Below are 18,879 nucleotides of genomic sequence, written 5' to 3' on the forward strand. Positions count from 1 at the left end.
TTATTAATGTATCTACCTAATTAGTATTTATTGTAACTTTAAATATAACGTCTTAAATTGTGTATAGTATATAACGATTTGTCGCTCAATATATGTATCATGTTAGTTTAAGTATCTCAGTAAGTGAATTTGTATTCTTTTTGAGATAATAAATATTCTGAAATCAATAATCCAGCCGGCTACGGTAAAATATTGTAAATAGTGCTGCAAATTTGACATACTTCCCTTTGCGTGGCATGCCTAAAAGTAGGGTATATGTGTTAGTTTACTTCGGCTCTGCTTTTTTTAAGTTCCTGATTATATATATCCGTTATCCCTTACTTACATATACAGTGGATTCCGGATATAACCTCGATGAAGGTGCTACTATAATTTCGTAGTTATATCCGGACGCCATTACATGCAAATGTAAAGGTTTTTCCAAAAGCTAAAGGCAAACGTAAATGGTTTTTCCAACTTCTTCCCATTAAAGTTTTTCAAGTGACGGTTACTGGTAAAAGAAAAATCTTTTTAAATTCATAAGTGACATCTCTATGAATTTTTCACCTATTATTTGGCTTTACGAACAATATAATCGCGCGCTGTAATGATCCACACTTAATTTATTAAGGCGACACTGAATGCCAGCGACCTTGAGCGATATGAGTTCACGGCTGCCGGCCCGCCATCTATGTAACAAAGCCAATATTTTCAAAATTCTTGCGTGGAAAACAGTTTAATTTTCATTAAAGAATCCAACTTCGCGGAAAATGACGAGTTTTATTTTAGGGTCTTTTTTAAACAAGGCCGGAATGTTGCGACCTGGTATTTTATTTTGATAGCCCGGAACCGGGTCGGGACCCGACAAATAGGATGCCTTAAAATATAATACTAGTGGACCCGACAGACGTTGTCCTGTACACACGTCTTAGATTTGAAAAATTGGTCCAGCCGTTAAGAGGAGTTTACTAACATAGACATGCGCAGTAGAATTATATTATATGGACGGAATTGAGAATCTAAACCAATTTCAAATTCATTAGAACCCCCAAAAAAATCATCAAAATCGGTCCAGCCGTTTAGGAGGTAGTTCAGTTGTGAATCTAAACCATACTCGAATCCACTTGAAGACACACCAATCTGAAATTCACTGAAACACACAAAAAATCATCAAAATCGGTCCAGCCGTTTAGGAGGAGTTCAGTTACAACAGACGCACAAAAGAAATATCTAATATAAAAATTCTCGTGTCGCGGTGCTTGTAATTAAAATCCTCCGAAACGGCGTGACCGATTCTCGTGAAATTTTGTGTGCATATTGGGTATGTCTGAGAATCGGACAACATCTATTTTTCATCCCCTTAAATGTTAAGGATGGTCCACGCCAATTTTTTTTTAATTTGTTTATTTATGAGTCAGCATAAAAAAATACAATATACAACTTCAAATTTTCAGCCATCTACGATCAACAGTTACTTTTGTATCGCGCTTTTAATATCGGCAATACAACGTTTGCTAGGTCAGCTAGTATATATTAAGATTATGAAATATGTACTTCTTTAGTTTTTAGTTTCTCCTTACTCAATACTAATTCATCTTCAACGGGTAATTTGAAACGGATTAATGCTCCATTGTTCTTTTTAGTATCATAGGAACACGTGTTACAACAAAATAAATGTTTAATGGTTATTAAAATCACAGTTGGAATATTAAAATTTTATTTCTAATATTTCAAATTCACTACAATTAAGAGAGCGCCAATTTTTGCTTGTCTTCTTTGATAACCTTACTGATGTGTTCGGGCCGAAACTGTGTCATTTTTAACCGACTTCAAAAAAAGGAGGAAGTTCTCAATTCGTCGGTATTTTTTTTTCGTACAAAATATGCGGGTATAGAAGTACTTAGTAGAAAATCCAATTCTAACGTGGGCCAACGGGCAGGAAAATTTAAATAAAATCAATTTCTAACGACTTACTCTTAGATTAAGGATTGGATTTCCGCTGCGCTCTAACTAGATTCCGAACTACCTAAGAAAAATAGCTTTATTATAACCGCAACAATTAGATGCTTGTGTGCGTGGCATCTAGACACTCAATGGCGTCTTTCAATTTTTGTAACATACGCTTCGTGTTAAAAATAACATAGTGTAAAAACACTAGCTGACCCGACAGACGTTGTTCTGTCAATAAACGGTTCGAGAGATTTGGTAAATGCGTGGGTGGGATCGTGACACGACAAACTATATATGTAAACCTTCCTTGAGCTTCAACAAATCTATTACAAAAGATTTCATTGAGATCGGTCCAATAGTAAAGGAGTTATTAGGGAACATACAAACATACATTCTCTTTTATATATATATATATATATATATAGATTGAAATTAAAAAAACATAAAATACTTACTGATGATATGTGATCCCAGTGCTTTCTTATTTCTTGTAGTTTTATTTTTACAAAGGTTTACTAAGGAACCCGGCATTTTAGTTTCGAGTATTAGCAAATTTTAACAGAACATGTGGCACGTCAACGTCACACATTGTTCGAGACTGGCTCGAATACGGCCCCACTTGGGCGTAGTATTAGTTGCCGCACTTGGCGACTTCGCAAGAGTTCGAGTGCAGCGGAGACTAATCCTTAATCTAAGGAGTTAAACTATTTTTTGTTTGACTGTCGACTAATTTGGAAGAAAATAATCCTGGCTACTTCCAGTCATAATACTTCAGATCATTGCTGTCATACTTGCTGTCATAATACTTCAGATAGATCCTCTTTTTTTGTTTGACCGTTGACTGTTTTATTAGAAAATAATTATCGCTACTCGCTGTCATAATACTTCAGATAGAGATCATTGCTGTCATACTTGCTGTCATAATACATCAGATAGATAATCCTTTTTTTGTTTGACTGTCGACTATTTTTGTTTAAAATAATATTGGCAATTTGCTGTCATAATACTTCAGATAGATCCTCTTTTTTTATTGACTGTCGACTATTATGGAAGAATATAAAACTGGCTACTAGCTGTCATAATACTTCAGATAGAGTTCATTGCTGTCATACTTGCATCATACTTGCTGTCATTATACTTCACAAAGTTCCTCTTTTTTTATTGACTGTACACTATATTGTTAGAATATAATACTGGCTACTTGCTGTCATAATACTTCAGTTAGAGATCATTGCTGTCATACTTGCTGTCATAATACTTCAGATAGAGTTCATTGCTGTCATACTTGCATCATACTTGCTGTCATTATACTTCACAAAGTTCCTCTTTTTTTATTGACTGTAGACTATATTGTTAGAATATAATACTGGCTACTTGCTGTCATAATACTTCAGTTAGAGATCATTGCTGTCATACTTGCATCATACTTGCTGTCATAATACTTCAGATAGATTATCTTTGTTTTGTTTGACTGTCGATTATTTTGGTAGAAAATTATACTGGCTACTTGCTATCATAATACTTCAGATAGAGATCATTGCTGTCATACTTGCTGTCATTATACTTTACAAAGTTCCTCTTTTTTATTGACTGTAGACTATATTGTTAGAATATAATACTGGCTACTTGCTGTCATAATACTTCAGTTAGAGATCATTGCTGTCATACTTGCATCATACTTGCTGTCATAATACTTCAGATAGATTATCTTTGTTTTGTTTGACTGTCGATTATTTTGGTAGAAAATAATACTGGCTACTTGGTGTCATACTACTACAAATAGAGATCATTTCTGTCATACTTGCTGACAAAATACTTCTGATAGGTCCTGTTTTTATTAATTGTTTGACTGTCGACTATTTTGGTAGAAAATAATACTGGCTACTTGCTGTCATAATACTTCAGATAGAGATCATTGCTGTCATACTTGCATCATACTTGCTGTTATAATACTTCAGATAGATCCTCTTTTTTTACTGACTGTCGACTATTTTGGTAGAATATAATACTGCCTACTTGCTGTCATAATACTTCAGATAGAAATCATTGCTGTCATACTTGCTGTCATAATATTTCGGATAGATAATATTTTTTTGTTTGACTGTCGACTATTTTGGTCTAAAATGATACTGGCTACTTGCTGTCATAATACTTCAGATAGATCCTCGTTCTTTGTTTGACTGTCGACTATATTGGTATAAAATAATACTGGCTACTTGCTGTCATAATAATTCTGATAGAGTTCATTGCTGTCATACTTGCATCATACTTGCTGTCATAATACTTCAGATAGATCTTTTTTTATTGACTGTCGACTATTTTGGTAGAATATAATACTGGCTACTTGCTGTCATATAATACTTCAGATAGAGATAATTGCTGTCAAACTTGCTGTCATAATACTTCAGATAGATAATCATTTTTTGTTTGACTGTCGACTAATTTGGTTTAAAATAGTACTGGCTACTTGCTGTCATAATACTTCAGATACAGATCAATGCTGTCGTACTTGCATCATACTTGCTGTCATAAAACTTCAGATAGATGCCCTTTTTTATTGACTGTCGACTATTTTGGTAGAATATAATACTGGCTACTAGCTGTCATAATACTTCAGATAGAGATAATTGCTATCATACTTGCTGTTATAATACTTCAGTTAGATAATCTTTTTTTTGTTTGACTGTCGACTATTTTAGTCTAAAATAATACTGGCTACTTGCTGTTTAATACTTCAGGTACATATCATTGCTGTCATACTTGCTGTCATAATACTTCAAATAGATCCTCTTTTTTTATTGACTGTCAACTATTTTTGTAGAATATAAAACTCGCTTCTTACTGTCATAATACTACAGATAGATCCTCGTTTTTTGTTTGACTGTCGATTATATTGGTATAAAATAATACTGGCTACTTGCTGTCATAATACTTCAGATACCTCTTTGTGTAAGTTATTAGGTTGATATTTCATTAAATATTGGTATAGATATTTGATTTTCTCGTAAGTGTAGTATATATAAACAACTTTTTACCACTCAGAAGAACGTACTGTGCCCTATACTCGGGTATATTGAGGCTCTCGGCTTCGCTTCGTGTCTACTAACTGCCCCTTAGTTGGACTCGCTAACATACTCCACTCGGTGTATAAATCTGACAATATCTGATCTAGTGGATTTCAGTTAAATAAAATTATTATTTCTATAAATATGTTGTTTTATTTTATTTATTTTTTAAATTATACCTGTATGCAATATGTATTGCCAATGTCACCAGTATCTTAGCACAAATTATACAAGTTATTTAAAACGGTATTTTTTTTTGCACGTGTTTTTATGTGACTTGTTTTATATTTCAAAAGTGTATTTAAAGTAAATAGCTTGGTCGTCGATTTTTATAACATTTGTGAAAAAATGCATTTAAAGAATCGTTAGGAAAATTCAAACCATGTTAATTGTTAAGCGTTAAATTTTAAATTAAGTTTTGTGATATGTAGTTTATTAGGACCTTAGACCAAAATATAATCGATTGTATTCAAAATGTTTCAATGAAAATACTAAAGTAGTTTGTGTATAACTACGTAGAAAGATTGTAATAGTTATTATAATAAGTAAAATAAAACAAAGTTAGAAGCAAGGTCACACCAGCAGAGGGTTTTTTTTTGCAACACACCAGCAGCGGCGTACAAAATTAAACGCATGCATGACGTATCGCAACACTTCGCTTGGTGTGGTCATACCTTTAGAATACTTACCTATTTATGTTATTTTCGATTTTCATATTGGCGCTTGTCTTGCCACGTGACTTTTTAACTTTATTTTATTTATGAGAATTAATTTTTTTAATGATGGAAGCGTCAAGTTTTTTTCTATTATACCTTTTTAAAATATGTATTCATAAAATTATGCATTTTCGTATTTCGCTCTCAGGAACATATAATATGCTTGTAAAGTATTATCTTATCACTCTAAATATATAACTACTGACTGAGAAATCTTTACGTTTGTATTAGGTTTTAAGTTGATTTTATGTAATTTAATGAGCCTGCGGGCTGCCATTAATTTCGTGAAGCGATTTTTTGACTATCTCATTCTGCCCAACACCCTTCTTCCCAATTCCAACCCTAATCTCACGTGAGATTTATCATAATGCGTTTTTTTATATTTAGATAAGAAAATTCTGGACTTACTTGATTTCTTTATAAAAAAAACACTATTTGCTTACCTAACTCTTATTATTCGGACACTTGCTCTTACGAAAGTAATCCTAGTTTTCCCGCCTTGAGCAAAAACACCCGTGATATTTGCCCAAACCCAGAGAGCTTTACGACGTGAGATTGGGTGAGATTCGACTCTACCCACTCCATCCTTACCGTCTCACACAATTAATGGATTCCCGCCAACTATCTTTAACCATATGTAATTTATACAATAACTTATCAATTTAATTTGTAAATTTATGAACGATGCAGGTCTCGAACCCGCGACCTCTTCCACTGAGCCAAACGTTCGAGTGACATACGGTATATAAATATTGGTGTGACTTGTTTTCAACTTTCAGGTTGTAGCTCCATCTACAGGATCTTATTTACAGTTGATATTGCACAATCCCAATATTTGCATATGAGGAAATTGACTTTAGATGTCGCTCTTTCAAATCTAGATTATAAGATTTGAAAGAGCGACATCTCCAGTGGGTCCCGCATCGTTCATAAAAAATTTTTTCTAAAATAATTTGTAATTATTGAGGGTTATCAATTTAAAAAAATAACAAGTTGTTTTTATATTTATTTCGCTCCCTTTCTAACTCTATGTATTCGATGGTTCACAGAAGAAAGAGGAGAAATGGTACAGCACTCTGCTTCAGGTTGCTGTTCCCTTCTTCATTGCTGGCTGCGGCACCATCGGAGCTGGTCTCGTCTTGGGCACTGTTAGAGTAAGTTGAAGATACTTAATCATTTATATGATCATAACTGTATTCTCGGATACAAATTCGAATCACAGACGGAATAACTAAATAAAATAAAGTGGAAAAAAAGTAAAATTCACCAGTGGGAGGCTCCTTTGCACAGGATGCCCGCCTTTTTCTGCCGTGAAGCAGTAATGTGTAAACATTATTGTGTATCGGTCTAAAGGGCGCCGTAGCTAGTGAAATTAGTGGGCAAATGAGACTTAACATCTTATGTCTCAAGGTGACGAGCGTAATTGTAGTGCCGCTCAGCATTTTTGGTATATGATGATATATGATGTACATTACCGTGCAAACTTCCACCGAAAATTTGTTTGAACGAGATCCAGTAAATAGTTTTTTTTACGTCATAAATAACTTAATTTAAAAAATACACCATTATCATATTATAACATCGATCAAAGTTACAACGATCTACAAGAACTTTTATATTCCGTTACGGAACCCTTCATGGGCGAGTGGTGTCTACCAGGAGAATATAAATATGGTAGCGGTGATAGTAATGTCTTTCATAGCGGTTGAAATCATGTGTCATCGTAACAACATGTACCAGGACTTCATATGTAGTTTAGAGGTTCAGGCACAATGCAGGTTTCACGTCTGATATGTGTACTTTGTACGCACGCAACGTTTTTTTAAGTCACTCCTACCAAGAAGCACCGTTATGGCGACGATTGCCTACGTACTCCACAAACAACAGCACGGCTCAATTATCGTTGGAGCGTGCTAAGTGCAATTTTCCGTGTTCATACACGCTATAATCGCACTTCACAGCAATTTGTGATTTACATTTCGCTCAGCTCTAAATATGATTGATGTACTTTGTCAAACAATGTCCTATTGCATCGCAGGCATCTAATATACTAATAGGATAAACTTGGCCGAGTTTTTTTTGTATGTTTGTTGGCGTTCAACAAGTTATTTTAATCCTATTTTGCTTAGCTCATTTATACGTCTAGATAGATTGTGACAATTGTGAGAACGTAGAAAAAAATTGTGTTTAGAGCTAACCTCTATTTTGAGGTATGCATGCACACCGACACAAAGTGTCATACAAATCGCGAGTGTAAGACGTAGCTTGTCACGCACACTATTCCAGCCTGTTTTTATGGGTTGTGTAAAATCTAGAGACTATCTAGACGTATGAATAATTTAGGCAATTTTGAATAAAAATATTTGAATTTGAACGCGCTCATTCCAATATCATCAATCACCCAGTCGTATATGAATTATTCTTGTAGTATGTGACAGCGAGAGAAATAGTAAGTGGTAGTTTAATTGTATTTTATCATCTCGCATAACACCTTAACTTATATACAGTAGGTATATACGAATGCACTTGTTACTCTTTTGACGTATTTTTTTATGTTTAATTCAAATTCAAATTCAAATATTTTTATTCATAATAGGATTTAAAATCACTTATTGAATGTCGAAATCTACCACCCATTCAAAAGAGACTGCCTCAGACCTGAGAAGAATGGGCGCAAGAAACTCAGCGGGCTTTTTTTTTTAATATAAAATATGGATTCCAATGTAATATCGTACAATAAACATTTATAATTAAAGAGCTTGAGGGTGTTCGCTTTATTCCCAGTCCGTGGTGTCATTAAGAAAATCGTTTATGCTATAATAACCTTTCCCACACAAACGTTTTTTAACAATTCTTTTAAATTTCGTAACACATTTGTTTTGTAAATTTTCTGGGATCATATTGTAGAAGCATATACATCGCCCAACAAAAGACTTACTAACTCGACCCAACCGAGTAGTAGGCACAACAAGTTTATGTTTGTTCCTCGTGTTAACATTATGAATGTCACAGTTTCTAGAAAATTCCTCAATGTGCTTATGAACATACAAAACATTATCAAAAATGTATTGAGAAGCAACAGTCAAAATGTTTATTTAATAACTCCTTTCCTAACTTACTTAAGAAAGTCGGAATATAAATTTTTATTGCACTGCTGCATAAATATTATATTTGCTGTAAAAAATATTTTAAAAATCGTTTTATAAAATTAAATTTATAAAATGTTGTGTAAACTGGGCACCTATAGAATGGCAGGCAATGAACGTTAAGCGGGTGAAATTCGACTGCCTCAGGCATCTCCAAACATTTCCTTTATGCGGTATATGACCCCACATCTCTACGCTACACCAAATAATCAAGGTTATGACTTGACCATCGTTGATTTTAGCTGCTCTTCGTTGTATATGGTCAAATAGATGTACCAAAGGACATAGACATGTAATAATACGTCGTGCGTATGACGTCAGAATATATTAAGCTATACTCGTGTCACACATAAGACAATGTCTTCTTCAACTATGATCGCCTGGTACCAAAACACTGCATAATGCTTCCTATCTCATTTTCTCACACGTTAAATGTCCCCTTCAAATCACAACGATGAATTTTTCACTTCAATAATATGTCAGAATGACAGCTGTAATTGCATACAAATAACGTGACATCACAGTACAGCAAATTTTTGTGCCTATTTGAAGCGCCACTCGCGAGCTTCCAGAGAACTAATTTTGACGCATAATACAAATGGCTGCGAAGGAACGTACAATACTCTGAAGTATTTTTGCATTTTTGAATTAATTCCGTTCGTTTTCCGTGTTATTTATACTTCAAGTATCAACGTAATAAAGTACACATTTTTTTTTAACTAGTTTCAATCGAGTATATTGATTATTCTTCCTTTAATGTATTTTGATTTGAGCTAGTGGTCTTGATACCAATGCTCTAAATAAATAAGTCAAAATAACGTTACATATTATGTCATCACTTTGTCAATGCCACATGCTTCGATTAAGGATTGGTCTCCGCTGCGCTCCAACTAGATACCGCACTACCTATTAATATTGTTCTGCTTTATTATTACGGCAACTATTGGATGCTTGTGTGCGTGGCGTCTTGACACTCAATGGCATCTTTAAATTTTTGGTAACATACGCGTGGTGTTATTTTACATTGAAATTAATAAAATATAAAATACTTAATGATGATATGTGATCCCAGTGTCTTTCTTATTTCTTGTAGTATTATTTTACAAAGATTTACTACGCAACTCGGCATTTTTTTATTTCAATTATTAGCAAAGTTTAACAGAACATGTGGCACGTCATCGACATACATTGTTCGAGACTGGCTCGAGTACGCCCACTTGGGCGTAGTATTAGTTGCCGCACTTTGCAATTACGCCTGCGGTATCTAATTGAAGCGCAGCGGAGACCAATCCTTAATGTAAGACCACATCATTATTATTCGAGCTATTTAAAAGATTCATTTAAAGGGTATATTACGGTTGTGCCACAGTTGCAACTAGAAAATTAGTCGAAAATATTACTTAAAATCGGTTCCTTTTCTAAAAAGTAAATATATCTGCAATATTTTCAAGTTAGTGCCAACCAAAACCATAAAAATGACGATATTCCGTGGCCGAGTCTATATCTCAAATCATTTATAGGTCTAGATAGACTTATTGTGAAACTTAGCTGTGAAAACGTCGAAAAAATCTAACCTCTATTTTGAGCAATTCATGCACACTAACACAAACTGTCATACAAATCGCGAGTGTAAGACGTAAGCTTGCCAGTTGTCACGCACACTTAACTAATATGTCTGTTTTTATCGGTTGTCTAACAGCAAGAGACTCTTTTATTTATTTATTTAATTAGAAAAACAAACAGAAATACAAATACATGTGTAGACAATGAGTTATAAGAATTATGGTACATGTATTCTAAACCACGTGTTCCGCTGATTTTTAACAATATTGCGTTATCTACGCTTACACTAGTAGTAAAGTGTTTAAAAATTAAGATTAAAAATAATATTTATAAGTAATAGTAATAGTGACATATATACATATAAAATATTTAAAAAATAAAATAAAAGTAATATAATCAAAGATATATATGCGTATACATAGTATTGCAATACACTAATATACGAGGGAGGCTGATAAGTAATCTACCTAACTATGAAAGAAAAGACTTTGATGGCTAGTTTTTTTTTTATTTTTCTATATAGTCTCCTGCAAGTGAAATACACTTATGACATTTGCAAATAAGTGACATCATGCCGTTATAATAGTAATTTTTATTTTGCTCGTCAAAATGGTCAGTCACAGCCTCCTTCATTTCTTCATCCGTCGAAAATCTGCGACCCCTCAATTTTTTCTTTAAATCTTTGAATAAGAAATAGTCACAGGGAGCCAGATCTGGACTATAAGGTGGATGGTTAATTTCTGTGAAGCCGTTTTTGCTCAGGGCTGACCTCGCCGTTAAGGCTGTGTGTACAGGAGCATTATCTTGTAAAATCAGAACACCTTTGCTGAGTTTGCCTCTCCGCTTTTCTTTGATTTGTTCACGAAGCTGGTCAAGCAAGTTTGCATAATATTCAGCATTCATTGTTGTATTTTTAGGCAAATAATCTATCATCAAAATCCCTTCGACATCCCAAAATACGGTGGCCATTAGTTTTCCAGCCGACGGCCGAACCTTGAACTTCCTTGGCGGCTTTTCTCCTTTAAATTTCCATTGCATTGACTCTTGTTTGCTTTCCGGATCCCACTGGCGAATCCAAGTTTCATCACAGGTCACAATTCGAGAGATAGTCTCTTCTTCTTTACCTTTGACCAGGTCTAGAAATGCCTGACAACATTCTACTCGCCTTTGTTTGTCAAAGGGGGTCAACATTCTAGGGACCCAACGCGCGCTCACCTTGGACATGCCCAAATGTTCGTGAATAATTTCATGAACTCGTTCCTTGCTAATGCCCACATCTCTGGCTATCTCCCACTGCTTGATTCGCCGATCTGCAAGAATCAGGTTCTTCACCTTTTCAACATTATCTGCGGTAACAGCAGAAATTGGCCTTCCACTACGTGGGTCGTCTTCCAGGCTCTCACGGCCATGTTTCAATTGCTTCGACCAAAACTTTATGACGAATTCAGAAGGACTTGAATCACCAAACACCTTTAACATGCGCTCTCTGATCTGCGTAGGCGTATTTCCTTCTTTACTTAGGAATTTAATCACTGCTCCATGCTCAAATTTCATCATTTTACAATTTTCTTTCGACATGGTGAAATCAAAGCCGCGCCAAAAAAACAAAAGCAAGCGAAAAAAAATAAGCGTCATAATTTTGAAAAAGGAATAAATATAGAATATGATTTTGCAGTGGCCAGTTCGATTTTCAAAACTTTCTTTAACAAAGTAGATTTTATATCAGCCACCCCTCGTATATATTATACCTACTATCTATATTATACACATTTACCTATATATATACACACATTTTAGGAGCCTGTATTCTATGTATAGTTTATATTTAAATTTTGTATTCGTCTTCTTGCTTCTTTCTTAATATACTTACAACCTGGGATTTAAATGTGGACTTGCTGTCATGAAAAATATCTAAATTTGTGAAGTATTCATTATATCTATAACACATCTCTAGACGAGACTCTATCTAGACGTATAAATTATCTAAGGTCTATATAATATTTAATTGTCACGTAATGACAACCTTATTCTCTCAATGAACACTACATGCACATGTGACATTGACAGCACTTGCCAATTATGTTATTAATGTCCCACAATTATATTTAAATACCGGCTATTCACTACCGGTTCCTTACGATCAATTCATAACACGACGTTACGTTACTTCTGTGACGTTGTTTTAATATAACTTTTTTTAGAGCTGAACAGCTGGATACTATTGATGTTTGCCCGTTTGCCTCCTCTTATATAAAAAAAACCTGGTTGGTTTGCTGGTGGTTGAAAAAAAAATGTTTTTAAGCAGAAATGTCTATAGTGTTTTTTTATGATAATAAGGGACGAGACGAGCAGGACGTTCAGCTGATAGTAATTGATACGCCCTAAACAATGCAGTGCCACTAAGGATTCTTGAAAAACCCAAAAATTCTGAGCGGCACTATAATTGCGCTCGTCACCTTGAGACATAAGTTGTTAACTCTCATTTGCCCAGTAATTTCACTACCTACGGCACCCTTCAGACCGATACACAGTAATGCTTACACATTATTGCTTCTCGGCAGATATAGGCGCCGTTGTGTTACCCATAATCTAGTCGGCTTCCTGTGCAAAGGAGCCAGTGGTTCCCAGTGGTGAACTGGTGGGTATTCTACATTTTAAATTTGAAAACTCGCGTTGCTATAAGTAGGTATATATTTTATATAATAGTGGGAAATGAGCCTGCCTCCCACTGGTAGATGATCTTCCTGATAGCTGCCGTACTGTACTGTACTGTACTGTACTGTACGGGGGAAATAGTAAGAACGAATACCTACTACTACTACTAGTGGGAGGCTCCTTTGCACCGGATTCCGGCTAGGTTATGGGTACTACAACGGCGCCTATTTCTGCCGTGAAGCAGTAATGTGGAAGCATTACTGAGTTTCGGTCTGAAGGGCGCCGTAGCTAGTGAAATTACTCGTCAAATGACACTTGACAACTTATGTCTCAAGGTGACGAGCGCAGTTGTAGTGCCGCTCAGTATTTTTGGGTTTATCAATATTCCTGAGTGGCACTGCATTGTAATGGGCAGTGCGTATCAATTACCAACAGCTGAACGTCCTGATCGTCTCGTCCCTTACGTTACTTTCGTCGCTACTTACACCACCCGACCTATCAGCTCATCAGATTTTTATACAGTAAACATTTTTGCAACTGTAAAATTGATTTTAGAACAATTTACAACTACGTAAGAAAGATATTAAATTCACCGTCCGTAGGGGTGCAAATTTTTATTAGGAGTGTTTTAATTATTGATCTATTAGAGCCAATTAGGCTTAAAGATCATTTATTCTCATTAAAACAACATTAATAAATAATAATCTATGAATCGTCCATATGATAAACATAGGTATAAAATTAAATATAATGCATTTGGCTAAACGATGCTTGAATAAATTAAAAGTGCCTGCATCTTTGATATGAGAAGATAGTCCATTGTACAGTTTAGCACCTTCATATGTAATTGTTTTCAGTACATAATTGGTCCTTGGTTTTGGTAGTAAGAATAGGTCAATACTGCGTCTATTTTGTATTTGTTTCTTTTTTGTAAATGTTAATTCTGAATGTATCTTAATTTTCCTAATTAGTATGCAGGCTGTGTACTTGAATAACTGTAATATGTTCATGAATGTAGTTTCTTTATAAACTTTCTCTGTTAATGTCTTTGTTTTTTTTTTTCAGAATTGGGATGTTTTCATCGAGGTGTCAGCAATATTCGTTTTAGTGCCATCACTATCTGGTTTAAAGGGTGAGTCTAACGTAATTCTATTTATGTACATACTAGTTGCCCCGACGGACGTTGTTCTGTAGATGATAAAAAAATACTGTTTTATAGGAATTTTCCAATAATATTTCAAAACATCAAGAATTATTTCTCTCATAGAAAATATGTCCATACAAAACAAATATTGAAAATAAAAATATTTATAGGTCCCGAATCGAAATAAAAACTATCCTACCTGTCAAGTTGAACCAAACTGCACCCGACCAAGTAATCCCCATTAAAATCCGTTCATTAGTTTAGGAGTCCATTGCGGACAAACAACGTGTCACGTAATTTATAAAATATATTAAGATTAAGGTCCGAACTCCAGAAGGTGTTATCTACAATCAAGTATATTGATGTCTCTTACAGGATCACGAATTACGTATTCAAGATCCGTAGGCTTATGTTTATAAATGTGAAAATAGTTCTGTATCTCTTTCACTCTTTTATTTATTTAATGGATCACCTACATAAAAAATAGTAGTCAAAGAGTTAATGTTTATTAATTATAAAATCTAACATTTCCTACAATTAAAGGTAAATTTTATTTATTTATTTCACAGCATGCTGTGAATGCAATATCCTGACTAATTTATTATTCAAGACTACCTAAGTATTATATTCTGAGGCTGTAGATATGTCACACTTTATGAGCTTTAAGTTGTTAAGACTATCAAAATTAATGTCAATGTTTGGACTTTTCCTTGTATATTCATTATAGTGACGAAAAATACGTTTACGACTAAACTACCCAATTTCTTTATGATATTTTGTATAACGTGTTTACAGTTATTTCAGCTTTATATTAATTTTTTCAATTACAACATAAATTTAATAATAATGCAGTAACAATAACAGTTTGTACAAGACTAATATTATTACTTACTGTACGTTACTACGCATGAGTGACCTCAATGACCGAAACAACAGCTAAATAAAGTTAGAATCACCAGGCTCGACTCTGCGTTGTAATTTGATAAGCTTATCCGATATACTGTTAAGGTCACTTCACACGTGCGATCAACTCAAACGAACAAAGGTGTAACGTTATTTGGTAATAAACGTGTACAGTGTTTCTTTCGAGTGTAACTTTAATTAAATAAAAAAATTACCAGTGGGAGGCATCTTTGCACAGGATGCCGGCTAGATTATGGGTACCACAACGGCGCCTATTTCTGACGTTCTTTTGCGCCGTAGCTGGTGAAACTACTGGGCAAATGAGACTGAACATCTTATGTCTCAAGGTGACGAGCGCAATTGTAGTACCGCTCAGAATTTATGCGTTTTTCAAGAATCCTGAGCGGCTCTGCATTCTAATGGGTAAGGCGTATCAATTACAATCAGTTTCTGTTGTGCTCGTTTCGTCCATTATTATATATAAAAAAAAATTCTCATACTTCAAACTTATTTCGACGATGAGTCACGATTCTTGACAAACGCAAATGACACGCATTCTCCTTTTTAATGGTTTTATTCACGAAATTCACATATTCTTTTATCTTTATTATTATATCATTGCACGAATATCAACCCCGATATGCCGAATGTTACGACTGACAGTCTGAAGTATCCTTAACAGTTGTATACATTTGGCAATGTTTACCCGAGCCCCGGCGACGATTGTCGGCGTTATGTTTATAAATCCGCACAGCTCTACAATAAAGATCGTATTCGAACAGCATTATGCCATGTCATTATAACTTGGGTTTGATTACCATCGAGCCTGGTGGTCTAATTTCATACAATGATAGTGTCAAAGACAGACATAGAGTCTCTCAAAGAAAAATTTAAAGAAATAAATATGTCAGTACATTTATGAATATTTAATATATGTTCACAAAAATCGTCACCTTTTTGCTCTTAATAGTGATTTTCATTACTATAACACTAGAAATAAGGGATTGCTTATAACTAATTCTAGTAGGCTTCATAAGATACATAATAGCTTTAAGGTTAAATGTTTACACTTTTAAAATAAAGTCGCAGCTCCACTGTTCAGGCATTATCTATAAAAAGATTTAAATGTTTTATTAAAAATGGCTGTGTCGTAAATCCTACTACTCTACAGCTAAATATCTAAGTGATCCGAGAGCCTGGAACTAGATTATGATTATTTTATAGCAATAGCAATGACAGTACAATATAGTATATTTCATTAAAAAGAGCGCAAAAAAAAAGGTGGGAGAGTTTCTTGCATCGCTTGTTCTCTCTCAGAGCGCCATTTGTTTCCGAAGCGGTAGTAGTGTCTAATATATTAGAAATGACATCAAAAAAGAATCAATTTTGAGAAAATAAACGCCTTTTATCTGTATGTCTGGTCTATACAGTGACGACCTGTATAGCCCAGTGGTTAGCGATGCTACCTACTAAGCTAGAGGTCCCGGGTTCGAATCCCGGTAGGTGCAAGCATTTATATGATGAATATGGATGTTTGTTTCCGAGTCATGGATGTTTAAATGTATTTATGTATGTTTATATGAATTTATGTATGTTTAAGTAAGTATATTGTATTAAATATATCGTTGTCTTGTAACCCATAACACAGGCTATATATGCTTAACTTGGGGCAAGATAATTCGTGTAAAAAGTGTGTCAATATTATTATTATATTATATTATACAAGATCATATTGTTTGGCTCTTAGAAGCAACGGTCCACTTAGTCTCGAGTCTTGACTCTTGAGCCCGCTAACATAGTGAAGGTTGAAGACATATTTTTCCTACAAACGGCCGTCAATGAATTCGTACAATAAAATACAAAGACCCTATTGATTTTTAAAATGAAGGCACTACTCCTTAGAGCACCCAAGTCTGCGCATTCACCCCAAAAAAACTCGTTTGTCCTTTCACCGTTCTTCGATAACACTTCCCTAAGGTTAACCCTTCGGGATCCGATAGTTCTAAGCTTCAAATCCGTTGATTACCGAGCGATTTTCGAGCGAATTTCATCGCGTGTATGTGTATCTATGCTTATAATTTTACGTGTAGTAAAATAATGTTTATAAAACATATTTACATTTGTCGTGTTTGGTAGCTTCATTTTTTTTATTTGGATGACAAAGATAATAATTGAAATTGATACAAATTCTTAACTAATAAAATCCTTATGACGGTCTTAAAATATCTTACTATTGGAATCCAATTATCGCCAAATTAAAACAAAAATTAAACACAAGATGCAACTTGTAATAAATTTTGACAACACCAAGCAAAGTTTAATTCTACTCCATGGCAATAAAATATGCTGAACTAGTCAACCTCAGTCCCCAGTCACCTATGAGCTTATAGATCGTAAAGTCAACGAAATGTTGGGATAAATAAAAAATTATAAATATATCCAGTTATGTGTAATTACACATGTGAATATTTTACCTTATATATTTAAACGAGGAATTCTTGTGTATGTGTTATATTATCTGAATCTCGGAAACGGCTCCCAACGATTTTCATAAAATTTAGTATACAGGGGATTTCAGGGGCGATAAATCGATCTAGCTAGGTTTCAATTTTAAAAATGTCGTTTTATCCGTGTTTTAATGAGAAACAGCTACAATAACATTAGAATACAAAGGTAAATTTCGCCACTATAAACCTCAGATGGGACATTGGGTGATCCGGAAAGCAGAAGACCCCTGATCGAATCTAGATGTCCTATTTGTTTTTTTTTTGTTCAAGTTTTGTACATTCTTAAAAATCCGAGCAAGGCTCGGTCGTCCAGATATTTTTAATATATTGCATACCACGACGCGACGACGTAACAGAAATTCTTTTTGTTTAAATCTTTGACGTCAGAATTTGTTCCTTGCAGGTAATCTGGACATGTGCCTAGCTTCCCGGCTGTCAACTCAGGCAAATCTAGGAAACATGAAGTCTCCGCGAGAGGTCATCTCAATGGTCGTCGGGAATATATCATTAGTTCAAGTGAGATTACAACCTCTTCTATTTATGCAAACATTTACGAAGTCATAGTGAGAGATAGATAAGCGTTATTAGAGGGAAATGAAGTATTCTCGAAAAAGCAAGAGCTAACTAACATACCAGAGTAAAATATCAGAGACGGAGGACAAACAAGCATGCGGATCATACCGCCCGCGCCGCCCACATTCTCCTCCAACACTGGAGGAATTACAGGAGCGTTGCCGGCCTTTAGGTGTAGGTACGCGCTTTTTTTGAAGGTACCAATGCCGTATTATCCTTGAATAACTGTGCAACAGTTTGCTTGTAGTAAATTGTATTAAAATATACTATCTGGAAATATTGATAATGTTAAAAAATGAAATATCGATATATATCTATAATCACACAAACGAAATAATAAACAATAAGATTGAGGAGCAGTGTATTCACATTAATGTTGCCAATCGGAGGCCCACTCATACGTCGAGCCGTCTGAGACTTGACGCTGATTTTCAGTGGGCACCGTGTTTCGCAGCACGAACAGCGACCACGACATACAAATACATTTATAGCTTAAAATTACAAAAGATATTCGAAGAGTATTACGCTAAAAGGCGAATATATCTAAAAATGAAATTAGCTCATGCTACCGGCAGCATACGGATTCTCACTTTTTTTTTAACGCATTTTTTTATACGTGGTGGAAAGGCGAAAGCCTTTTGTAAAAGGCACTATGGAGAAACCCAACACATCTAGATA

General features: G+C 34.6%; 1 protein-coding gene across 4 annotated transcripts in view; it reads left to right on the plus strand.

The window, feature by feature from the left end:
• LOC126974777 (solute carrier family 41 member 1-like) overlaps positions 1-18,879 on the plus strand; it is a 133,679-nt gene that overhangs the window by 107,224 nt on the left and 7,576 nt on the right. For all 4 annotated transcript variants that reach the window (XM_050822450.1, XM_050822448.1, XM_050822451.1 and 1 more), the window contains 3 exons: positions 6,760-6,864; positions 14,140-14,206; positions 18,032-18,144. In XM_050822450.1, the coding sequence (XP_050678407.1) occupies positions 6,760-6,864; positions 14,140-14,206; positions 18,032-18,144 (285 nt within the window). The remainder of the gene's footprint in view (positions 1-6,759; positions 6,865-14,139; positions 14,207-18,031; positions 18,145-18,879) is intronic.

This window comes from Leptidea sinapis, chromosome 33, assembly GCF_905404315.1.
Source record: "Leptidea sinapis chromosome 33, ilLepSina1.1, whole genome shotgun sequence".
Classification (NCBI taxonomy): Eukaryota; Metazoa; Arthropoda; class Insecta; order Lepidoptera; family Pieridae; genus Leptidea; species Leptidea sinapis.